We start from the raw sequence: 20,967 nt of genomic DNA on the forward strand, positions 1-20,967 counted from the left end.
CTAGTGTCCCCTGCACTCCACCTCTCCCAGATGGTTGCCCCATCCCAGTAATGACGCATCTATCACAACTGTGAGATCTGGTTGGGGAAGGAAGAGGGGTTTGCCACTGACCCAATCACGGTTCGTCACGCCCCAATGCAGATCTCTCACAGTTCCTTCCGAGATCTGACCCACGTCGGTGAGATTACCCTGATGCAGTGCCCACTGGAACTTCAGGTTCCACTGCTGAGCCTGCATACGCCACCTGGCATGGTTTACCAACAGAATGCAGGAGGCCACGAGGCCCAACAGTCTCAGAGTCAGTCTCACCAAAATCCAGGACAGAGGCCGAAACATCGGAATCATAACCTGAATATCCTGAACTCGCAGCTCAGAAGGATAGGCCCAAAACTGCACTGTGTCCAGAACAGCCCCGATGAAAGGGATTGTCTGAGAAGGAGTCAGGTGTGACACAGCACGTTTATAGAGAACCTCAGCGAATCAGGGGGATCTCTATAGTCTGAAGGTGGGAGATGACAGCCTAGGGCAAGGACGCCTTCAACAGCCTGTCGAGGTAGAGAAGACTGACCCCCCCGCCCCCCCAATCTGCGCAGATGAGCTGCGGCCATCACCTTGGTGAACACCCTAGGGGCGCTGGTAAGGCCGAAGGGGAGCACAATAGACTTAAAATGCTTGTGGCCTACCTTGAACTTCAGGTAACACCTGTGACCTGGTAGGATAGGGATGTGAAACTCCAACACTACCATTCAGTCTTCTTAGTTTAGGGCAGACTAGACCTGAGCTAAAGTAAACATTTTGAACTTCTTGAGTAAGAAGGAGTAGTTTCTTACCTGTAACTCCAGTTCTGTAGTAGGGGTATCTCTGTTGTAGTCATAATCTAGTGAATAGTCCCGCCCATGTGCGTGGACCCCGGAGCAATCAAAAATAATCTCGTCTTCTCTGCAGTCCTTCATAGATCCTTAAGAGAAAATTAAATACAATAATGCAGCCTGTATCTATAAGGCTACACTGTCCAGTACTTCAACTAGAAATGCCAAGGATATTTTTACCAACATCACAATTCCAAAATGTGTCAAGTTTCATCCATAGAAACACTTCCTTCACAAAAACCTTGGAATGATAGAGAGGAAGGGATGGATAGACAAGCCTCCATAGGCTGCCATTATATGTCTGGAAAAGGGATACCGTGCCTTTAAGGAACTCTCCAGAGACCCTCGGTATCCCATGATGCACAGCAAACTCCTTTTACTTTCAGTTCTTTTTGAAGGTGCATCCAGCAAGGCCTGTAGCGTACACTACAGTACCATTTTCTCCACCGGGGAGGAGGGCGGGCGCTTATGACTATAACAGAGATACCCCTACTACAGAACTGGAGTTACAGGTAAGAAACTACTCCTTCTGTAGTAGGGGATCTCTGTGTATAGTCATAATCTAGTGAATAGAATGGCAAGCCCATCCCCAAAAACCAACCCTGCGGTGGAGAACAAACAGACAACACCACTATTGTGCAAACAGATTTCGCAACGAAGCCTGCCCAACCTGAACATCTGCCCTGGCATCAGAGTCCAGACAGTAATGCTTAGCAAAGGTGTGGACCGACTTCCAAGTGGCCGCCCTGCAGATCTCTGCAATGGGAACATTACGGAGGAAAGCTGTTGTAGCTGCTTTGCCCCTGGTAGAATGAGCCTTAGGCTTGCCCCCTAAGGTCTTGTTCGCTTTCTGATAACATAGCTGGATACATGACACAATCCACCTGGAGATGGACTGTTTAGAGGTAGCCAGACCGGTCCTGGCCGACCCATAGTTGATAAACAATTGGTCGGACCTACGAATATCCTTGGTCTTATCCAGATAGAATTTCAACACCCTCCTGACATCCAGGGAATGAAGAGAACGCTCCGCTGGAGTGGAAGGGTTCTGAAAAAACGTTGGTAAAGTTATAGTCTGATTAACATGAAAATCAGAGATCACCTTAGGAAGGAACTTAGGGTGAGTACGCATAACAACCTGAGCAGCATGAAACACAGTATAAGGTTCCTGGCAACACAATGCCTGAATTTCACTCACCCTGCGGGCTGATGTAATGGCCACGAGGAATGCCGCCTTCCACGACAGGTGCTGCAGTGAAGCCTTGTGAATAGGCTCGAAAGGTTCCTTCATCAACCTGGACAGCACCACATTCAGCTCCCACAAAAGCGAAGGAAGCCGAACAGGAGGGAACACTTTCTTCAATCCTTCCAAAAAATCCTTTATCACAGGAATCTGGAAGAAGGACGTCTGCGAAGGACATTTCCTGTATGCAGTCAATGCTGCGAGGTGAACCTTAATGGAAGAGAAATTAAGTCCAGACTGAGTTAAATGCAGAAGGTATGGAATGATGACATCTTCCTTGCAGGTCGTCGGATCATAGTTCTTAGACGTGCACCAGATGCAGAATCTCTTCCACTTGTAAGCTTAAGAAGTCCTAGTGGAAGGCCTCTTAGCCTCCTTCAACATGTCCATGCAATCCTCAGGAAGATTCAAGTGGCCATATTGCACTATCTCAGGAGCTATGCCGCCAAACTCAACGATGAGAGGTTGGGGTGCACCATCTGCCCCCCGAACTTCGTGAGAAGGTCCGGCAGACACGGCAGCCGCCGGTGAGGTAGGACCGACCGGTGAAGCAGGTCCGTGAACCACCACTGCCTGGGCCATTCCGGAGCGATGTGGATCATCCGCACCCTGAACTAGGACAGCTTGATGATCACCGCCGGAATCAGGGGAATAGGTGGAAAAGCGAACAGAAAGCTGTTCGACCAGCCGATCCATAACGCGTTCCCCAGAGTCCCCGGCTGGTAATACCACGAGGCGAAGTCGCGGCATTTTCTGTTTTCGGCGGGGGCGAACAGATCTACGTCTGGAGTGCCCCACATGGCGAAGAGGTCTTCGAGCACCTTGTCGTTTATGACCCACTCGTGGTTTTCTTGGATCAACCTGCTGAGTGCGTCCGCTTGAACATTCTGCACACCTGGCAGATGAGTCGTCGTGATAGTCAGTCCTCTGGCTAGCAGCGAGTGCCAGATCGCCTGCACTTCCTGTGACATAGTGCGCGATCTTGCGCCCCCCTGCTTGTTTAGATAATAAATTGTGGTTGTATTGTCCGTCTGCACAAGCAAGGAGTTGGTCTGGAAGGACGGATGAAAGGCCTTCAGTGCCATGTGAACAGCTCTGAGTTCCAGGAAATTGACGTGATACGTGGACTCCGCCGGAGACCACGTTCCCTGGATCTGTAGATGGTCTGAATGCGCTCCCCAGCCCTGGAGAGACGCATCCGTCACGATAGTCTGAGTGGGGATGTCCTTGTGGAAAGGAACCCATCTGAGCACCACCATCTCAGGGACTGTTGGGCGTGATAAGACAAATGGATCCTGTCGTCCCAGTACCCTTTCCTCTGATACCACTGATCCTGCAAGGATTCCTGCAACGGCCTCATGTGTAGGCGCGCATGTGGAGTGAGGAAGATACAAGAGGCCATCGACCCCAGTAGAGAAGACACCGAACTCACTGTTGTAGATGGAGCAGCTATGAGAGCCTGAGCCTTCCGAAGGATCGATAAGCGTCTCTCCTCCGAAGGAGACACGCTTGCTGACAGCATATTGATGGAGGCTCCCAAGTACTGCAGGCACTGGACCCGGATCAGTACAGACTTGGACATATTTATGTGCAACCCCAGCTGATTCAGCAGGACAGCCATCCTGTTGAAGTGCAGTTGTGCTTCCTGGAAGGTGGAGGCTTTGATCAACCAGTCGTCAAGGTACGGGTAGACAAACACCTTGTTCTTTCTCAGGTGCGCTGCCACCCCTGCCATGCATGAAAACGTACTGGGTGCAGACTTCAGTCCAAACGGTAGTACAGTGTACTGATAGTGATTGGTGCAGACTAGAAATCGCAGGAACTTCAGGTGTTTCCGTGCAATGGGCACATGGAAGTACGCATCTTGTAGATCTATTGCGTAAAGCCAGTCTCCCCTTTGCAGCTGAGGATAGATCTGGTGCAAAGACAGCATGCAAAACTTTTCCCTGCGAATCCATTTGTTAAATCCAGAATGGGCCTGAACTCGTTCTGGTCCTTCTTCTGTACCAGGAAGAAACGTGAGTACAGGCCTTTTCTCCTTTGAGACAGAGGGACATCTTCTATCGCCCTTTTTCTCAACAGGATATCGGCCTCCGCCTGGAGCTCGCACAGTTGGAACTGCGAGCAAACCGGTGGAATTGCTGGAGGCGGGCTGGTGAAACGAAGACTGTATCCATTGCAAACAATATTCAGCACCCACTTGTCCTGAGTAATGTTTCTCCACTCTGCCAAGTAATGTTGGATGCTTCCCCCCACCTGAGCGGGTAACGGACGAGGGGGAAGTAGCACCTCAGGGCCTAGACCCAGTCAGGCCTTTGGGCGTCGAGGAGGACTACTGGCCGCCTCTGCCCCTCTGTCGCTTCTGGAAAGGCCGCCTCTGGTATTGCTGCTGTTGATTTTGCTGCTGGCCAGTCTGACGACCTTGCCCTCTGCCCTGGGCCCCAAAACGCCTCTGAAAGGGGCGGAAAGTCTTCTTCTGCTCCTTCGGCTTCTCTAACCCGACAGCCGTCAGGGTTTCGGCCTCTGCCTTCATGCGGGCCATCTCCTCATCAGCATGCTTGAAAAATAGTGTCGCCCCGAGAACGCCAAATAGGCAACCCTCTGCTGGGCCTCTGGCTTCAACGACGTCAGTCGCAGCCAGGCATGGCGTCTCAGATTTATCCCATGGCAGTAGCCATGGGCCGCCAATAGCCAGGAATCCACTGCCGCACTAATTACTTGATTGGACACCATCATCCCATCATTGATGATCTCTTGAAAATCCTCCCTCTTGTCCCTAGGGAGATGCTCCAAAAACTTTGGAGGGAATCCCACAACGATCGGTTGTAGCGCCCCAGGAGAGCCGTGGCACTGGCGGCTTTCATGGACGCAGCCGCCGTCCCGCAGACCTTACGTCCTGCAGAATCCATCTGCTTACTTTCTTTGTCTGGTGGCACCGTGGAGGATGGAGCGGTAGCATGTCGTTTTCTGGCTGCCGTGACAATCACAAAATCTGGGATCGGGTCCGATCTGAGAAAGGCCGGATCTGAATCAGGTGGTCTGTAATTCTTCTGCATCCCAGAGGGGGCGGATCTTGTCAACGCCGGCATCAGAAAGAGTTCCATTGCCGGTTCTTCCAACCCCGGCACCAAGAGCAACAGGGGGCGAGCCAGCTGCCGCTTATGGAGAGTCTCGGAGATCACGGACATAGAAGGCGTAGGCACCGTCAGGGTAATACCCAGCTTCGCCGCCCCTCGCAATAACACCTCTTGAAACAAGACAATATCGTCCACTGGCGACACTCTCGTGTGGGGTGAATCTGACGGGGTGGGTGAATACCCCCGAGCACTAGATGAATCCGTATGACGGGATCTCGATCGATCTCACCTGTGACGCTGCCGGGACCTTGTAGATGAATGTCGGTCACTCCTAGAACGGCGTCCTCGCCTGGATCGCGACCTGGACCGTGATCTGGATCTCCGAGGTCGTTGACGATCCACCGGCCTGGTCGGCTGCGGAGGTAGAGCCGGAGTCTTCGGCTGTGGCGTCCCCTTAGGTGGTGACGGGAAGCGCGGCAGCAAGACTGACCGTGGAGGAAGCCGTGGTGGAAGAGGCGGAGGACGATGCGGAGGCGGGGGAGGAGGAGGAGGAGTCCTCGGGAGAGGCGGAAGCGGTGGAGGAGTGGGACTTTTCTGCGGCAACGTAGGAGGTGTAGGCGACCTTGGCCGAGAAGGGGAGTAGGCTTGAGAGTACTAAGAGTCGGAAGATCTAACTATTCTCTTCTTCTTTGTCGGCATTCGCGACGAAGTCCTTGAAGACGACCTACTGGACGAGCGCCGGCGCGACCGGGAGCTCGTGGAAGCAGAGGACAGGCTGACCACCGAGCCCGGTGACGCCGTCCTTGCCCTGGATCGCCTCCTGGAGGTTGACTTCTCTCTTCTAGACGTCGACCTCTTCTTCGACGTCGAATGCCTCGACGTCGACACATCCCTCGACGGCGTTCTCCTTCTCCTCGACGTCGAGCGCCTGGTCCTCGACATCGAATGTCGAGTAGACCTCGACGGCGAGCGGCGGTATCGCCTCGACGGCGAGCGCCGGTGCCTGGAACCATCACGACGTTAACGACTCTTCGACGTTGATGCAGTTCTCGACGTCTACCTCGTCCGAGGTCTCGACGTCAGCCCCCTTGACGTCTAATGTCGACGCTGCTCGACGGGGAGCACACGGTGGTCAATCCTCTCGACGCCGACGTCGAGGCCCTCGACGTCGAAATGTGCCGTTTCCTGGCCTTCTCTTGACTGGGGAGCTCTAGGAGGCCTCCGCACGGGCAGAAGACTCAGATCCAGTCCTCCCATGCCCAGACCCACCTTGATCTTGAAGCTTCCTCTGCTCCAGTCCTTGGAGCCGGATCTTCTCCCTCTCTCCTGGTCCTTTTGGAAAAGGACTGGCAGATGTCACAATCTCCAGGAACATGGGATGAAGGGAGACAGAGGATACAAACTCTGTGGCCATCCGATTTGGCCTTCTTCCTGGTACACTCAGGGCATCTGTCAAACAATGCCGGCATTTTCGACAGAAAAGGTGGAAGAAACTGGCAAAAAACTCCAGCAAAAGGAAGAAGGAACAGGTGGACGTCGAGTGAAACACTCTAAACACTTAAGTGTCAAAAAATTAGAATTAAACCCAAAAAGAGAGAGCTCAATGCTCCAGGGTCCTGCTAGCAGGATCCGGAAATGAGAACTGAAAGTAAAAGGAGTTTGCTGTGCATCATGGGATACCGAGGGTCTCTGGAGAGTTCCGTAAAGGCACGGTATCCCTTTTCCAGACATATAATGGCAGCCTATGGAGGCTTGTCTGTCCATCCCTTCCTCTCTATTATTCCAAGGTTTTTGTGAAGGGGGAAGTGTCTCTATGGATGGAACTTGACACATTTTGGAATTGTGATGTTGGTAAAAATATTTATTGTCTTTAATTTTCTCTTAAGTGTCTGAGTTCCGCGAAGTCTCGCTGGATCGTGTCGATTGCCAGGAAGCAAGGAGGACTGCAGAGAAGACGTCTTAAGAGATTATTTTTGATTGCTCCGGGGTCCACGCACATGGGCGGGACTATTTACTAGATTATGACTATACACAGAGATCCCCTACTACAGAAATTGACGGTCTGAAGATCTGAAATGGGTCACAACCCTTTGTCCCTTTTCGGAATCAGAAAGTAGCGGGAATAACAGCCACTGCCTACTTCTGAATCCGGGATTGCTCTGTATATCTCCCTTGGCCAGGAGAGCTGCAACTTCCTTCTGGAGCAATTTTAAGTGACCCTACGACAGCCATTCTCGACTTGGCAGAATGGGAGGAGGAAAAGAAAGGAAAGGCGGAGAATAGACCTCCTGCATGATCTGCAAGACCCACTTGTCCGATGTTATGGACTTCCTGTGGGGGAGATGATGATGATGAAGGATTCTCCCGCCAACTGGAGTGGCATGGTCTTGCAGAGTCCGACTAGGAGTGCTTGGAAGCTGCAGCTGCCGAGGGCAGGGAGGCAGACTACTTCTGGCTTACATTCCTTGGTCGGAAGGACCCGCGTCCAAGTCCTCGCACAACTTGGGAAGTCTGCGCAGAACAATGGCTGGCAACCCCTTCTGTTGCCACAATAGGGGTGAAAGCTAGACTGGTGGTCCACGAGGAGTAGAGGCCCAAGGATCTGGCTGCAGCTCGAGAGTCCTTGAACCGCGCAAGGGCGGAGTCTGCCTTCTCCCCAAAAAGACGTGATCCATCAAATGGCATGCCCCTCACGTTTGCCTGGACATCGCCGGACAAGTCAGTTGTTCTAAGCCAGGCGTGGCATCGCTCTGCCCAGTGAATCAGTTGTGGCAAGGCCACACCACCTAATGATGAATTTTGCTGCATCTCTCCCATTCTTAATCGCCTAAGAGAGCACAGCCTGGGCCTCCTTCGGAACTTGTAGCCGTACTTGCGCAACCGTCTCCCAAAGAGAGTGGGAGAAACTGCCCAAAAAGCATGCAGCCTTCACTGATCGCAGAGCCAGGCTGGAGGAAGAAAACATCATCTTTCCAAGTAATTCGAGCCTCTGGGGTTCCCTATCAGGAGGGGCGGAAGGGAACGTGCCCTGGGAGGCAGAAGCCTGCACCACCAAGCTTTCAGGGGTGGGGTGTTGGCAATGGCAGCGTGGAACTGTCCTATTCACAGGAGCCCTTGTGCTAAGCTTTGACCACATGCCTAGAAGGAAATAAGTAGGTGCTTAATTGAAGGGAAAAAAGGGTTCCGCAGTGGAAGCCCTAGGCTTAAGCACTTCGGCCAGGAGATTAGTCTGACATGCACAGACAACTTTAGTACGAGGACCTCGGCTGCCCAGTTGACCACCATGACATAAGATACCTCCTCCGTAGCCACAGATGGCAGAGAGAGCATGCCAGTATTTGGGGAAGTGTACAGTCCACTGGCCACTCCACGCTCCCCATACCAGTCCATCTGCTCTGCAGCATCATGGTGTTCTAAAGTGTCCATAGACCCCTCCCAATCCTCTCCCGAGCCCAAAACAATCAAAATGTTCAGGTGACAACATAGAACCCCTGGGTTCAATCGGCGTCCGAATCGTTGCCGAGTGATGTCGCTCTGGCTCCATGTCGTTGGTGATAAGGATGGGGCTGGTACCGCCAGTGGGCGACAACAGCACAGAGTTCTGGTCCGACGCCGGGGATGGTCGTAATGGCACGACCAGCGTCATCCCGGGATCGTATCGCTGAGGCCCCACCGGTGCCATGGCCGGATTGGACGGCGTCGAATCCGATGGGGCCCCTTCCGACCCTGCGGTGCCAGAAGGCACACCAGAGGGGTCGGCCCGCTCAAATACGTGGTTCATGACCTCGTAAAACTCTTTAAAATGAGCGGGGGTCGCTCCGGCTCCCTGAAAGAGAGGTGCAAAGTAGACCCAGATTCCGCAGAACCGTGCTTAGAGCGTGGGTGCTCCTTACTTCGTTCGTCGACGGATGACAGTCGAGGTGAAGATTTAGTCCGCTTGGACTACTTCTTGTGCCTCTTCCCGGAGTGTCCCAATGACCTTAAGTGGGACGAAGAGGACTTTGGGCTCTGGGAGTAGTCCAGCAACCTCCTCTTCTTCGATCATGAGTTCCGCGAAGTCTCGCTGGATCGTGTCGATTGCCAGGAAGCAAGGAGGTTCATAGCCTGTTCCCGCAAGGCCTTTGGAGCCATAGCAAGACCGTCCGAGAAAGACTTCCAGTCGTGGTCGCAGTCGAGACAGCAGAGACAGACTAATTGGGGGTTGGTAACCAACATCAAGCGGTGATAGGCACCGCAAGGTTTAAACCCGGTCTTCCTCAAAGGCATCCTCACACATGGACATTTTTATTTTTCCCAACGTCGACAAAAGCTGAAAAAAAGGCTGTCAAAAAGTGACAGAGGCTAGCTCTTCCCAGATTGGTGCTTAAGTGGCGCAGAAAGAAAAGACCTGGGTGGCGCTTATATAGGCAACCGCGATGTCATAACCGACGGAGTCACGCAGAGCTGAATGTGCCATATGCAAGGAGTATTGCTCAAGCAAAAGTTTCGGGATCTAGCCTCGGAAATTCAAAATAAAGGAATCTGCAGCTAAAAGATATAGATTTTACAAGCAATTTCACTCAATCGTGAACAAGCCTTGCCAAAGTCAATGAATTGAACACTTAGAAACTTTTTTAAGCAAAAGCTTAGGTAAGTGTAAATGAGGTCAGTTACAAGTACTTAGGGAGACCAACTCTGGCAGGAAGCTAGTCAGAGGGCCCACCCAAAACAAGGGGTTCAGACCATCACAAAAGGAGCAGCCCTTAAGCAGTTTCAGGCACTTTATCCATGTTCCAATGAATGCCTATGGAGTGTTCCTGGTGCAAGAGATGATGGAAGCTGAAGATGCTTTAAGGATGCTGTGGATATGATGCGCTCCAGCAGTGATTCCTCGGTCCACAAAGATGGTGAGGGGGACCTGAAGACAGGGTCGATGTCCTACAAAGTCCTCGCTGGTCTGGCCGAAGTCCAGTTGCCACTGGACTACCACGTGCCCGTTGTCGCAGTTACAGGCCAATCCTTCCTGAGTCGATAACTTACTCTCTTAGGGTCCCAGCAATTCTCCAACAGCTCTCCCGTGTCCTGCAAACTCAGGTGAAACTCTGTGCATCGGGTCGTGGTAGTGGGCTAAAGACTTTGGACTACCAACTTGCCCCAGCAAGCTTCTCCTTGAGCAGGACACAGCAGGCACAGCCCTTTTCAACGCTAAGCACCAGGTGCAGCAGCTGTAGTCCTTGTCCGTGCAGCCTCTCTTTGTTAGTCCTTTGGTGCAGCGGGGCAATCATTCTTCGGTCCTTATTCAGTTGGTTGAGATCTGAGGTATGTGTGCCAGGGGTGCCCTCTTAATGGTCAGAAAGTGCTGTCAGGGCAGGATGCAATTGGTAGCAAACGGTCTACCAGATTTCCTCTCACATGGAATCCACTTCCTGTGGAGTGTGGCATTTGTATATCCAGGACACACAATTCTGCCCTTTCTCAAAATGACGAGACCATTCTAATTGTGTACAGACCTCAGTAGCCCACCCCAGGGTGTGGCTACCTCAGGGCTACACGCCCCTAGAGAAACCTGTTTGGCAGCTGGTTTCCCCTATCTGCTTCCCATGCCATTTGGTCTACCTCAGCAATGGGGCAGTCCTTCCTCCTATTGTTACATATTGCCCTTCAAATGCGGCTTCACCTTTGAACCCTGCCTTTTGGGACTAACACCCAAGTAGCTTCCTGCAGGAGGGAGGTGATACCTCCCTGGCCTGCAATCCCTCACTGTTCTCCTTCCTGAGCATGTCTCTCCAGGAGGCAGAAGGCTGTCTCGTGGAGCAGGCTCCTTATGGGATGGGAAGGCACCGGAGTTTTAAAAGCCTAAAGTGGCAGCTTTGCCAAAGCTGCACACTGCAACAGTTACATTAAATTCAGTACTTTCACATGTTTTACTGTCAGGACATGTAACGTACATGTCCTGCCTGTGTCATACTCTGCCTTTAGGGCCAGAGAGGTGATTTACACACACGTCCAGGGGAAGTGGTGGCTTTGCCAATGCACTCAATGGCAAAGTTGGGGCTAGCCGTGACAACTGCTCTACCAGTCTGCAGTGGCGGACTGGGGGACTTGTTTTACTTTGGAGACCTCCAGGGTGGCACAATCAGTGCTGCAAGCCCTGGGGTACCCATCTAACTTGTATGCCTTGGGTACCAAAGTACCATTTATTAGGGACTTATAGGTAAGTTAGCCATTTTCAATTGGGTATAGCCAATTCGACATACTCTTTAGGGGCAAGGCACTAGCATTAAGGTCTAGTTAGCAGGTCTCAGTGCACTCCGAGTCGAAAAAACATGCAGCATCTGTCGAAAAAATTAGGGGTGACCAAACAAAAAGAGCATTACCTTAAACTGACAAATACATTTAACATCCAGGCTCCTCTTTCAATTCTACCAAATCACATAGCAAGGTAGTGTCCTATGAAATTCTCTTGTCCAACAGCTGAAAGCACCAATAGGCCCAACCACGATCGGGGAAACTATTCCCAACTAAACGGACTACAATGGTTTCAACCTTTCCACACTCATCAAGCGAAAATATATCCCCGCTACCGCCCTCCCCTTCCCCCCCCCCCCACAAAAAAGTGAAGAACCCTGCAGGACCAGGCCCTCCCTTTGCAAAGTGCATTAGCTATAATTTATTAAGCAATTACTCCAGCCAAGCAACATCCCAAAGCAAACTCAGTGAAGTTGGTGAAAATGCTTATCTGTTTACTTTATAATACACCTAAATAATATATGTTAGACATGTACATGCTATTTTGGCAGCTGACATCAATGGAAGTTCATCTGTGACATGAGTTATATGAAGCTTTTTATTTCGTGTCCACAAACTCCTCTAACTTCCAGAAAGCTGCTATACCTATGCAGACGCAAAAAGAACAATTGATGGACAGAATGCAGAACAATGTCATACATTCAACCCAGTACAAAGATCTGGGCCTAAATCCATCGTTTTTGTTCACCATGCCTTTCCAGTTTGGACCCAGCCACATGCAAATCAGTCTTGACACTGCGCCCAATGGGAACAGTCCAGCCCGAACTGCCAGGCCTAGGACCGATTTTGGGGTTTCACCCTTCATCAGCAGGATAGCTTGACAGCAGTGGCATGGATAGCATGGGACCCACGTCTGGGCATATCCGTCCTACTCGGGGCGACAAATGCAAAAAAAAAAACAATTGATGGACAGAATGCATAACAATGTCATACATTCACCCCAGTACAGAGATCTGGGCCTAAATCCGTTGTTTTGTTTGCTCACCTTGCCTTTCCAGTCTTGAAGCTTGTTTCTGGTCCAGGGAGGACCTGGCTTGGCAGTTCGGTCTGGACTGTTCCCATGAGGCACGGGGTCAAGACTGATTTGCATATGGCTGGGTCCAAACTGGGGTGGCGCAGTGGGCAAAAGAACAATGGATTTGAACCCAGATCTCAACTGGGAGAGAATGTTTGAATCATTCAGCATTTCGTCCATCATTTGTTGGAGTTAAACATACCTATGCAGACAACATTGTAGAAGTTGAAGCAAAAGTTCACCTCAGCGCCTACCAATCTATACTACTCTTTTGTGGTAACTGGTGGTAACAAATATGACAGTGAGTCTGGGCTTCCCGGGAAAGTGCAGTGGAAGAAGAGTGAAAACAGAGAAGTTGGGAAAGGGAGGTTAAGTTCGTTAACCTGTCAACCTGCCCCCATTATTGCTAGACTCACCTAATTGATCGCCGTCTTCTCTGGGCACCTGATTTCTTGACAGTAGACGGTGGCTGGGGGGCACTGCTCCTTGAGACAGATGGACCCTTCATTGTGAAAACTGCAACCTCAGGCCTTTGCCCCAAAACAAAGTGTAAGGGTAGTAGAGATTGAAGTAATGGGGCCGACAAGTGAAGATGGAGAAGAAAAAGGAAAAATACTGTTACAGAACCTACTAACCAACTCCAACTGCAATCTACAAAAGACAACAGATGTATGCAAAATGCAAGTCATATTACAAAAATAACATTATCTTACAACTTGCAACTCGGGACAACATAGCTGATCATTCTTATTCTCACATTTCTCTAGGACACGAGAGCTGACAGGGCCAAGTACACTCAGCCTTACCCAGAGCTGTGGGTCAAGTAAGCTTTCAGAAACTAGACTCTGAATATTCATCCTCATTAGAGGAGAAGCAAGTTGAGGTTGCAGGGTTAGGAACACAGTTTCGCATTCATTTTCTCAGTTGTTCGCTCATAAAGCTAGACATACTCCGCCTCACATATCTCTGTAGCACAAAAATTAAAAGACAGGAACAATCATTTTCATAATTCACTCTAGATCAGGAAACCTGGATAGGCCAGCCTGACTGCTTCACTTCCTGCTGTGATTTCTCAGTCTAGAGGCAAAACTGAAGAGTTTACAACACTCTCCTCATATCTCACTCTAAGACAGGTTAGCCCGGGCCACCTCCCAAACACAGCATCCTGATGGGACTTGGAATCACCAGCAGTTAACAAATACATAGCCAGTCACATACCTGTGCCGTGTACAACCATCAGCCTGCCCCAAATTGCAGACAATGTTTTCCCAGCCAGGGAAAGCAGAGGGGCCAAGGATCACAGTCTTATCCATTAATGAGGATGACCAGCCTTCTTCAGAAAGGTCAAAGGTAGTGTTCAAGTCCCTTAATGGCAGTGGGGCTTTCTGGACTGAGGCACAGTTCTGAATTGCTGACGTGGTTAGAGGCAGGCGACCTTTAGCGACTCCAGCAGGACAGTTCTTTGGAGAGCCACCTGATGCGTACTTTGGTGTACAGAGCGATGTCTTTTTTGAGGGGCTGTCGGGCAGTATGAGCGTTGTGGAGCCATTGTTGGAAGAGTCAATTGGCAAGGCCGTAAGTGCTCTATTCATGGATCCACGACTTCTGCCTGGAATTAAAGACTTTCTCTGTTGCTTCAGCTGCCCCTCAGGTGTTGAAACTGCGGGGCCCACCTTGGATGGGGGGCTTACATCACACATTCTCCTCTTCTTCACCGGCACAAATGGAGAATCTAGTGTGGGGCTGCAGTCAGGCAGAATCTCCCTTCGGCTGCGCTTCAGCAATGGTCTCGCCACAGCTGTGGTGATCACGGCCACCTCGTTTGGCTCTGAAAATTTAGCAAAGAATAAGAAAAGGTGTATTGAACAATATAACCCAAAACATTATTTGTATTGTGTGATGGTGTTCAAACTTTGCATGATAAGTTCTCCCTGAAGGAAGAAATACGTAACCTCGCTCCTGATCTCCCATTTGCTCATTCACACAGGATACAGTAAGATTAACAAAAGTCGTTGTTGCAATCAGGGGAAGGGTGATGTGGAAGCTCAAACCTTACAAGAGATGTGAACCACTAGATACGGTTGTGCACTAAATGTGCATCACTGTATCAAATCCAAAAAAGGAAATTCCACATCAAGAACAATTTCCAGATATGGCTTGAACAGCGTTCTGACCAATGTTAGAGCAGGTCACGCAGATAGCTTGAATGGAGCAGTCACAGACTCCTCAAATGTGCATATCCAAGGTCAATGAATGTTGTAAGTGAACAAGGTAAATCATTTTGATTATATAGGGGACCCAGCATCTAAGAAAAAAAAATGTTTGTTCTGTGCAACTACAAATATCCAAGACGAGTATCGTTCACATATCGACATGCTTTGAATAGTCCCCATTGTGAGTATATATATTCCATAGTATATTATTAGGAATGGTAAAGGCAACTATAAATCTATAGTTAATACTGTCACATTTGTATAATGTTATATAACCTAGGTGTTTTTTCTTTTGCATCACTAAGTGGACTGGCCTCATTTCTGTGACCAGGGCCCAGATTAGATTCGAGCAGCATTTACAGTAGAAGCTCAGGGCACTTTAGGGCAACAAAAGCAAAAAGAAGAAATGATGGACGGAATGCTGAACAATGCAAACACTCACCCCCAGTCCCAAAGATCTGGGTTCAATCAATCGTTCTTTTGCGCACCACACCACCCCAGTGTGGACCCCTCCATATGCAAATCAGTCTCGACCCTGCTCCTCATAGGAACAGTCCAGCCTGAACTGCCATGGGAGGTTGTCCCTGGACCGGAAATAAGCACCCTGGGACTGGTCTTGGGGTATCACCCCTCGTCAGCCAGGCTAGCTTGAATCCAGTGGCTCACAATACTTTAGTCTAATCAGAGAGACAATAGCATAAATCTAGGAAAAATCCCACTGCAGGTGAAAATCAAGGCACATAATTTCTGTTACAGGTTTTCTGAAATATACACATTATTTCTATAGATTCCTCTTCTTATAAATTATCTTCCAGAGAACAGAGGTCATTAGGAGGACTTCACCGTGACTGTCTATGAAAAGGAGCATGAATAGTGAGAAGTGATGTTGAGTATATTTATTGGGCCACTTGTAAATCCATACTTATGTTCCATTTCCATGCACCGCAATGGACAGAGAATTAATTGTCTATGTGCACACTGTAAGAGGTATTTGGAGCTCAGTTATTCAAGTGGATGTCAAGGTTGACGTGGATCTGTGGACATATTAGCCTGAAGAATCCTCTTCTAAGACTTTCAAAGAAATAATTGAACAAAAGTAGACAAATAAGTTAGTGAGCAAACAAGAATGTTGTGTAGGACTGCTCAGCCAAAATAATCTCTCTCTTTAAACACCAACTAGCGAAAAGGTGAATAGAGGATGATGTTGACGTTGCACAAACATCAACAAAAATAAATGCCTGAGGTGCAGAAGTGACCTTTTACTCCATCACATCTTGATGCAAATAATGAGGGGGAGAGAGAAGCTAAGGTATCAGTCATCCTAACAATATCAACAAAAATCAAGGCGAGTGGGAAAACACAGGGTCACATTGAGGGATCTCAAATATAATTTCTTGTGGGAACCTCAACAGTTATGTACAATTGGTGTCATGTTATCTCATCTCACCGACGTACTGATGACCGTTTGCATCATCATCGGGTCTGCGTTCAACCGGGAGGAATTGACCCTCACACCTTTGACATTGTGGGAACCGTGACTCAGACTGTGCTTAAAACTGCCTCCTAGCTCCAAAGGATTGCGATTTTATAACGAGCATTTACAATGCAACGGTTTCGCCTTTGTAAAAGTTAGAGCTATTGCCATTGTAAATGACAAATTTTGTATTTATGTGTTGGTTTTGAAAACAGATAAATAAATGGCATTGTCATTTACAATGCCAATAGCTTAATCTCTCACTAATGCGAGACCTATTGCATTTGCACACACACACAGAGCACAAACACACACACAGAGCACAAACACACACACAGAGCCACACACACACACACACGCGCGCGCGCAGGAGGCAAGCATGACTGACAACATGGGCGCGCAGGAGGCAAGCATGACTGACAACATGGGCGCGCAGGAGGCAAGCAGGACTGACAACATGGGCGCGCAGGAGGCAAGCATGACTGACAACATGGGCACGCAGGCGGCAAGCATGACTGACAACATTGGCGCGCAGGGGGCAAGCATGACTGACAATATGGGCGCGCAGGGGGCAAGCATGACTGACAACATGGGCGCGCAGGGGGCAAGCATGACTGACAACATGGGCGCGCAAGGGGCAAGCATGACTGACAACATGGGCGCGCAGGGGGCAAGCATGACAGACAACATGGGCGCGCAGGGGGGCAAGCATGACTGACAACATGGGCGCGCAGGGGGCAAGCATGACTGACAACAAAGGCGCGCAGGAGGCACGCAGGACTGACAACATGGGCACGCAGGGGGCGCGAAGGAGGCAAGCATGACTAACAACAGGGACGCGCAGGGGGCGCGCTCGGCATCACACGTCAATCACCACAAACTGTTACCACGTACAGGCGGCCGGAGTACCAGATCAATCAAAGGCAAAGAAACAATATGAAAGATATTCCGCGCACAAAATCATCTGACCCGTCTTCAGCATCAGAGTTTTAAATGAGGATAGGAAAGAAGCGTTCAACAACAAAAACGCAAATCCGCAAAAAAGCCATCTTTTCAATGCCATAATCACCCCATCTTTCAATCCCATAATTGTGTAGCCCTGCCTAATCGCTACAGGAATCCGATTCCACAATGTAAGACCCAAAATAAAGACCATTCATAGCTGCCCCCTCCCCCAACCTCCCGCTTTTGTCCGAATCCTCATTAAACGAGACTTTCAGGTATCGGAGAAAAGCAGGAATAAATAGTACAAGAGGAAGGTGCTCGTCCTATTAGGCTGCCCTAAAGATTGATTATTCAATGCCCATATATACAACCTGTCCTCGCCGCGTTTCTTTCCCGAGAACAGTGTAAACAGAACCAGTGTGATTGCGATTGTCATTTCTGTTCAAGTAAAAGTCTCGAGGTGTGCCAAGCCACACTGTTGCAGGCTGCCTGTGAAGACAGGACATGGCAGGGGCTGTGGGCAACCAATGGAACACTGGGGACACTTTAATGAGCACAGCTCGTGGTTCACGGTGTTCACGGTGGGTGTCCCTTCCGAAAGAAAAGTACCAACTCGTGGGCAGGGCCACCGCCCTTCATTTCCCCCAGAGAAGAAACTGTTGTGCTCTCCTTGTTGCACAAGTGGTGTCTAGGCCACCAGCATACAATAGGGGGGGGGGGGGGAGGGCGAGAAAGGAGACACGGTTAGCGGGAGTGGGGGGAGGGGCGGGAAAGGAGACACGGTCAGTGGGAGGGGGGGCGGGAAAGTAGACACGGTCAGCGGGAGGGGGGGGCGGGAAAGGAGACGGCGGGAAAGGAGACACGGTCAGCGGGAGGGGGGGCGGGAAAGGAGACGGCGGGAAAGTTGACACGGTCAGCGGGAGGGGGGCGGGAAAGGAGACATGGACAGCGGGAGGGGGCACGGTCAGCGGGAGGGGGGCGGGAAAGGAGACGGCGGGAAAGGAGACACGGTCAGCGGGAGGGGGGGCGGGAAAGGAGACGGCGGGAAAGGAGACACGGTTAGCGGGAGTGGGGGGCTTCGTTCCGCCTCTCTGTCCAATGGGACAGAGAGGCGGAACGAAGCCCCATACTTGTTTACAAAAGTTGACTTTTTTTTTCTTTTGGAAACTTAGTTTCCTTAACAAGGTACTTGCCCGGAATGATCCCTCGTGAAGCACAGCGATCTGAATAATAATTAACAGGTTCTCATTAATTTGGGATCAAACGCCATTCCCTTAATGAAGCCGCAAACGGCGTATTTACTGCTGTCCTCGCGCCTCGTGGCGCCGTTAGGCGCAGAGGTGACCGTTAGGGCCGCCTAACATTGAGTCAAGGACAGTTAATGGATGCCCGAGCACAAACATGGGCGCTCCGAGCATGTCAGTCAAGGCTAACCTGAGGCGAAAACATCAGAATTCAGCTTGGAGTTTTGACATTCCTGCAGGCTCTAAACGCCTCGCCAGTGAATTTTTAAAGTCAATACCCCCACTGCTGGGGAACACTTTCCGTCTCATGAGTGCGAATAATGCGGCTCTGATTGAACCGCGGCTGCAGCGCGACTTAAAAGGCAGCTTTGCATGAGCGTTCTCTCTTTTTTTTTTTAAGTGTGTCTTTTCTCTGTAATAACCACAAAGGCAGTTTGCACAGATTATCACAGACTGTGTCTTCAGGCTTCAAGGTTATGTGATGAAAATATTTGAACAAGATGAGATTAGATAAACTACACAATAATTTTAAAGCGTGCCTTTACACGAAATTCCGGGAAAGGAAAGGAGACGGCGGGAAAGGCGACACGGTCAGCGGGAGGGGGGGCACGGTCAGCGGGAGGGGGGGCGGGAAAGGAGACGGTGGGAAAGGAGACACGGTCAGCGGGAGGGGGGGCGGGAAAGGAGACGGCGGGAAAGGAGACGGCGGGAAAGGAGACACGGTCAGCGGGAGGGGGGGCGGGAAAGGAGACACGGACAGCGGGATGGGGGGCAGGAAAGGAGACACGGATGCTGAAAGAAAGGTACTCACCTGGACTTCCTCCGGCGGCGGTCGGACGGGGAATGACCAAGTGAAACCTCGACGAGCAAAAAAAATAAACCCCGCCCACCGCCGCACGAAAATGGGCGGGATGAGTAAAAATCGTGGGAACGCCCACGAATCTGCTCGGGGAATGAGTGACGCATCTCTGTTCCAATGGCTAGCCTCCATTTATGGAGCTAGCCAATGGGACAGAGAGGCGGAACGAAGCCCCATACTAGTTTACAAAAGTTTTCGCCTGCGCGATACTGCTTGCGCAGTAAACGCCAGGCGAAACCTAAAAAATTGGGGTAGTGGCAAGATTAAAAAAGAGAGATGTGGATGGGAAAAATACACATGAAACGTATAGTTTCTTACCTGTTGGTGTCGTTTTGCAGCTTGAATAATTTTCTGGATTCAGATGCTGTGCATTATTCTGCCATCTAGCGGTTGGGTCTGGAAATGTTGTCATCTTTTTTATTCGCTTAGGTCCTAAATGCTGCTTTACGATTGGTTTTAGGCTTGTTAGCCCCTCCCCATGACGGCCATGTCTTCATCTGTATCTTTCCATGGCTATTGACCGCTTTCCTGTGAACACTATTTTCTTCGAGTTCTCCTCCCCCCCCGCAGTCCGTGACTTCTTTGGGGCCTCCCCACACACTCCCAGTCGTGCCTTCTCGCGCCCGCCCGTACTCCTCCACCTGCACTACAGTTTCCAATGCTATAGGTCTTACTTAAATGCGAGTCCTATTGCATTGCAAATGCTTGTTTTTGGAAGCCACAAACTTCCGAACTTGGAAAGCTTTCACATTTCATTGGGCGGTGGCTCAAACCTAAGAATGTGCTTGTTATAGCGCTTTCGAGCGCAGTTTTTAGCTTCTGTGCACCCACGTCTTAACAACTTCAGGCGAATGAAAGATTCTGTCCGCCATTGCCGGAGCTCAGTAAAGTTACACGTGTATCTCTGCAGTTGGTACATTCATCCACTGAGCTATACAGCAGTTTCACCGTGCGTGACAATGCCTTGGTGGTCCAGAGGGCAGTAAAACCTTTTGGGGTTCTCTGTTGGGCAGGTGTTCGTGTATCTTACGTGATGTCCTCGCCGTTTGTTGGTCACAGTTTGCGTGCAGTTTCCAGAGTAGTAAAATGCCTTACGGACAGATTTTTGCAGCGCACCTGCTCTCCAGATGTACATTAAACCTCTGGAGGGCACTGAGAGAAACGGATGACCTGTGCAGCAGTCAGGAGCAGGCGTCAACTAGCGGGTAGGATGTTAGCTGTGTGCACACCCCCACTTGCTTACCAAAACTGTGTGATCCTGGCATTCCTGGGAAATAATAGACTTGCGCATTGTATCGTCAAGTAAAGGAAGCATTTAAAAAACACGTTAGTACCAGTATGAAGAGCGATATAAAATTTGGTCTGAGTAAAAGCAGCGGCGCTGCCCTGGAGCGTTGACGTTCCAGTGCGGGCCATCCTCAGTGTTTGTTTAGGGGCGCCGATTTAAGCTCGCTGTAGCTTCTGGGGCGTGGGCCTGATGGTGAAAAGCTTGGCTGGTGCAACAGAGCTGCACCCCTCTTTTTTAGGTTGAACGGCGCGTAATACAGTAGGTGCCCACAAGTATTGTGCCCCTTTCTGCAACACGAAAGGTTTCCGGGGGGTAATAAAGTGAGCACAGAGTCCTGCTGTGTTTCTGTGGAGCTTGAGAACCAGAGTCCCTGAGCTCCCAGTGCCTAGATGGCGGTTCAAGCTCAGTTCATAGAACCCACTCCAGGAAATGTTGGTTAGCGGTTGATGTAC

At 50.3% G+C, this 20,967-nt stretch overlaps 1 protein-coding gene across 5 annotated transcripts in view; it reads right to left on the reverse strand.

Moving 5' to 3' along the window:
* Positions 1-20,967, reverse strand: part of LOC144770552 (kinesin-like protein KIF18B) — a 411,545-nt gene that overhangs the window by 110,165 nt on the left and 280,413 nt on the right. For all 5 annotated transcript variants that reach the window (XM_078655159.1, XM_078655158.1, XM_078655157.1 and 2 more), the window contains 2 exons: positions 13,711-14,320; positions 12,909-13,022 (listed from right to left, as the gene is read on the reverse strand). In XM_078655159.1, the coding sequence (XP_078511285.1) occupies positions 12,909-13,022; positions 13,711-14,320 (724 nt within the window). The remainder of the gene's footprint in view (positions 1-12,908; positions 13,023-13,710; positions 14,321-20,967) is intronic.

Source organism: Lissotriton helveticus, chromosome 7, assembly GCF_964261635.1.
Source record: "Lissotriton helveticus chromosome 7, aLisHel1.1, whole genome shotgun sequence".
Taxonomy (NCBI): domain Eukaryota; kingdom Metazoa; phylum Chordata; class Amphibia; order Caudata; family Salamandridae; genus Lissotriton; species Lissotriton helveticus.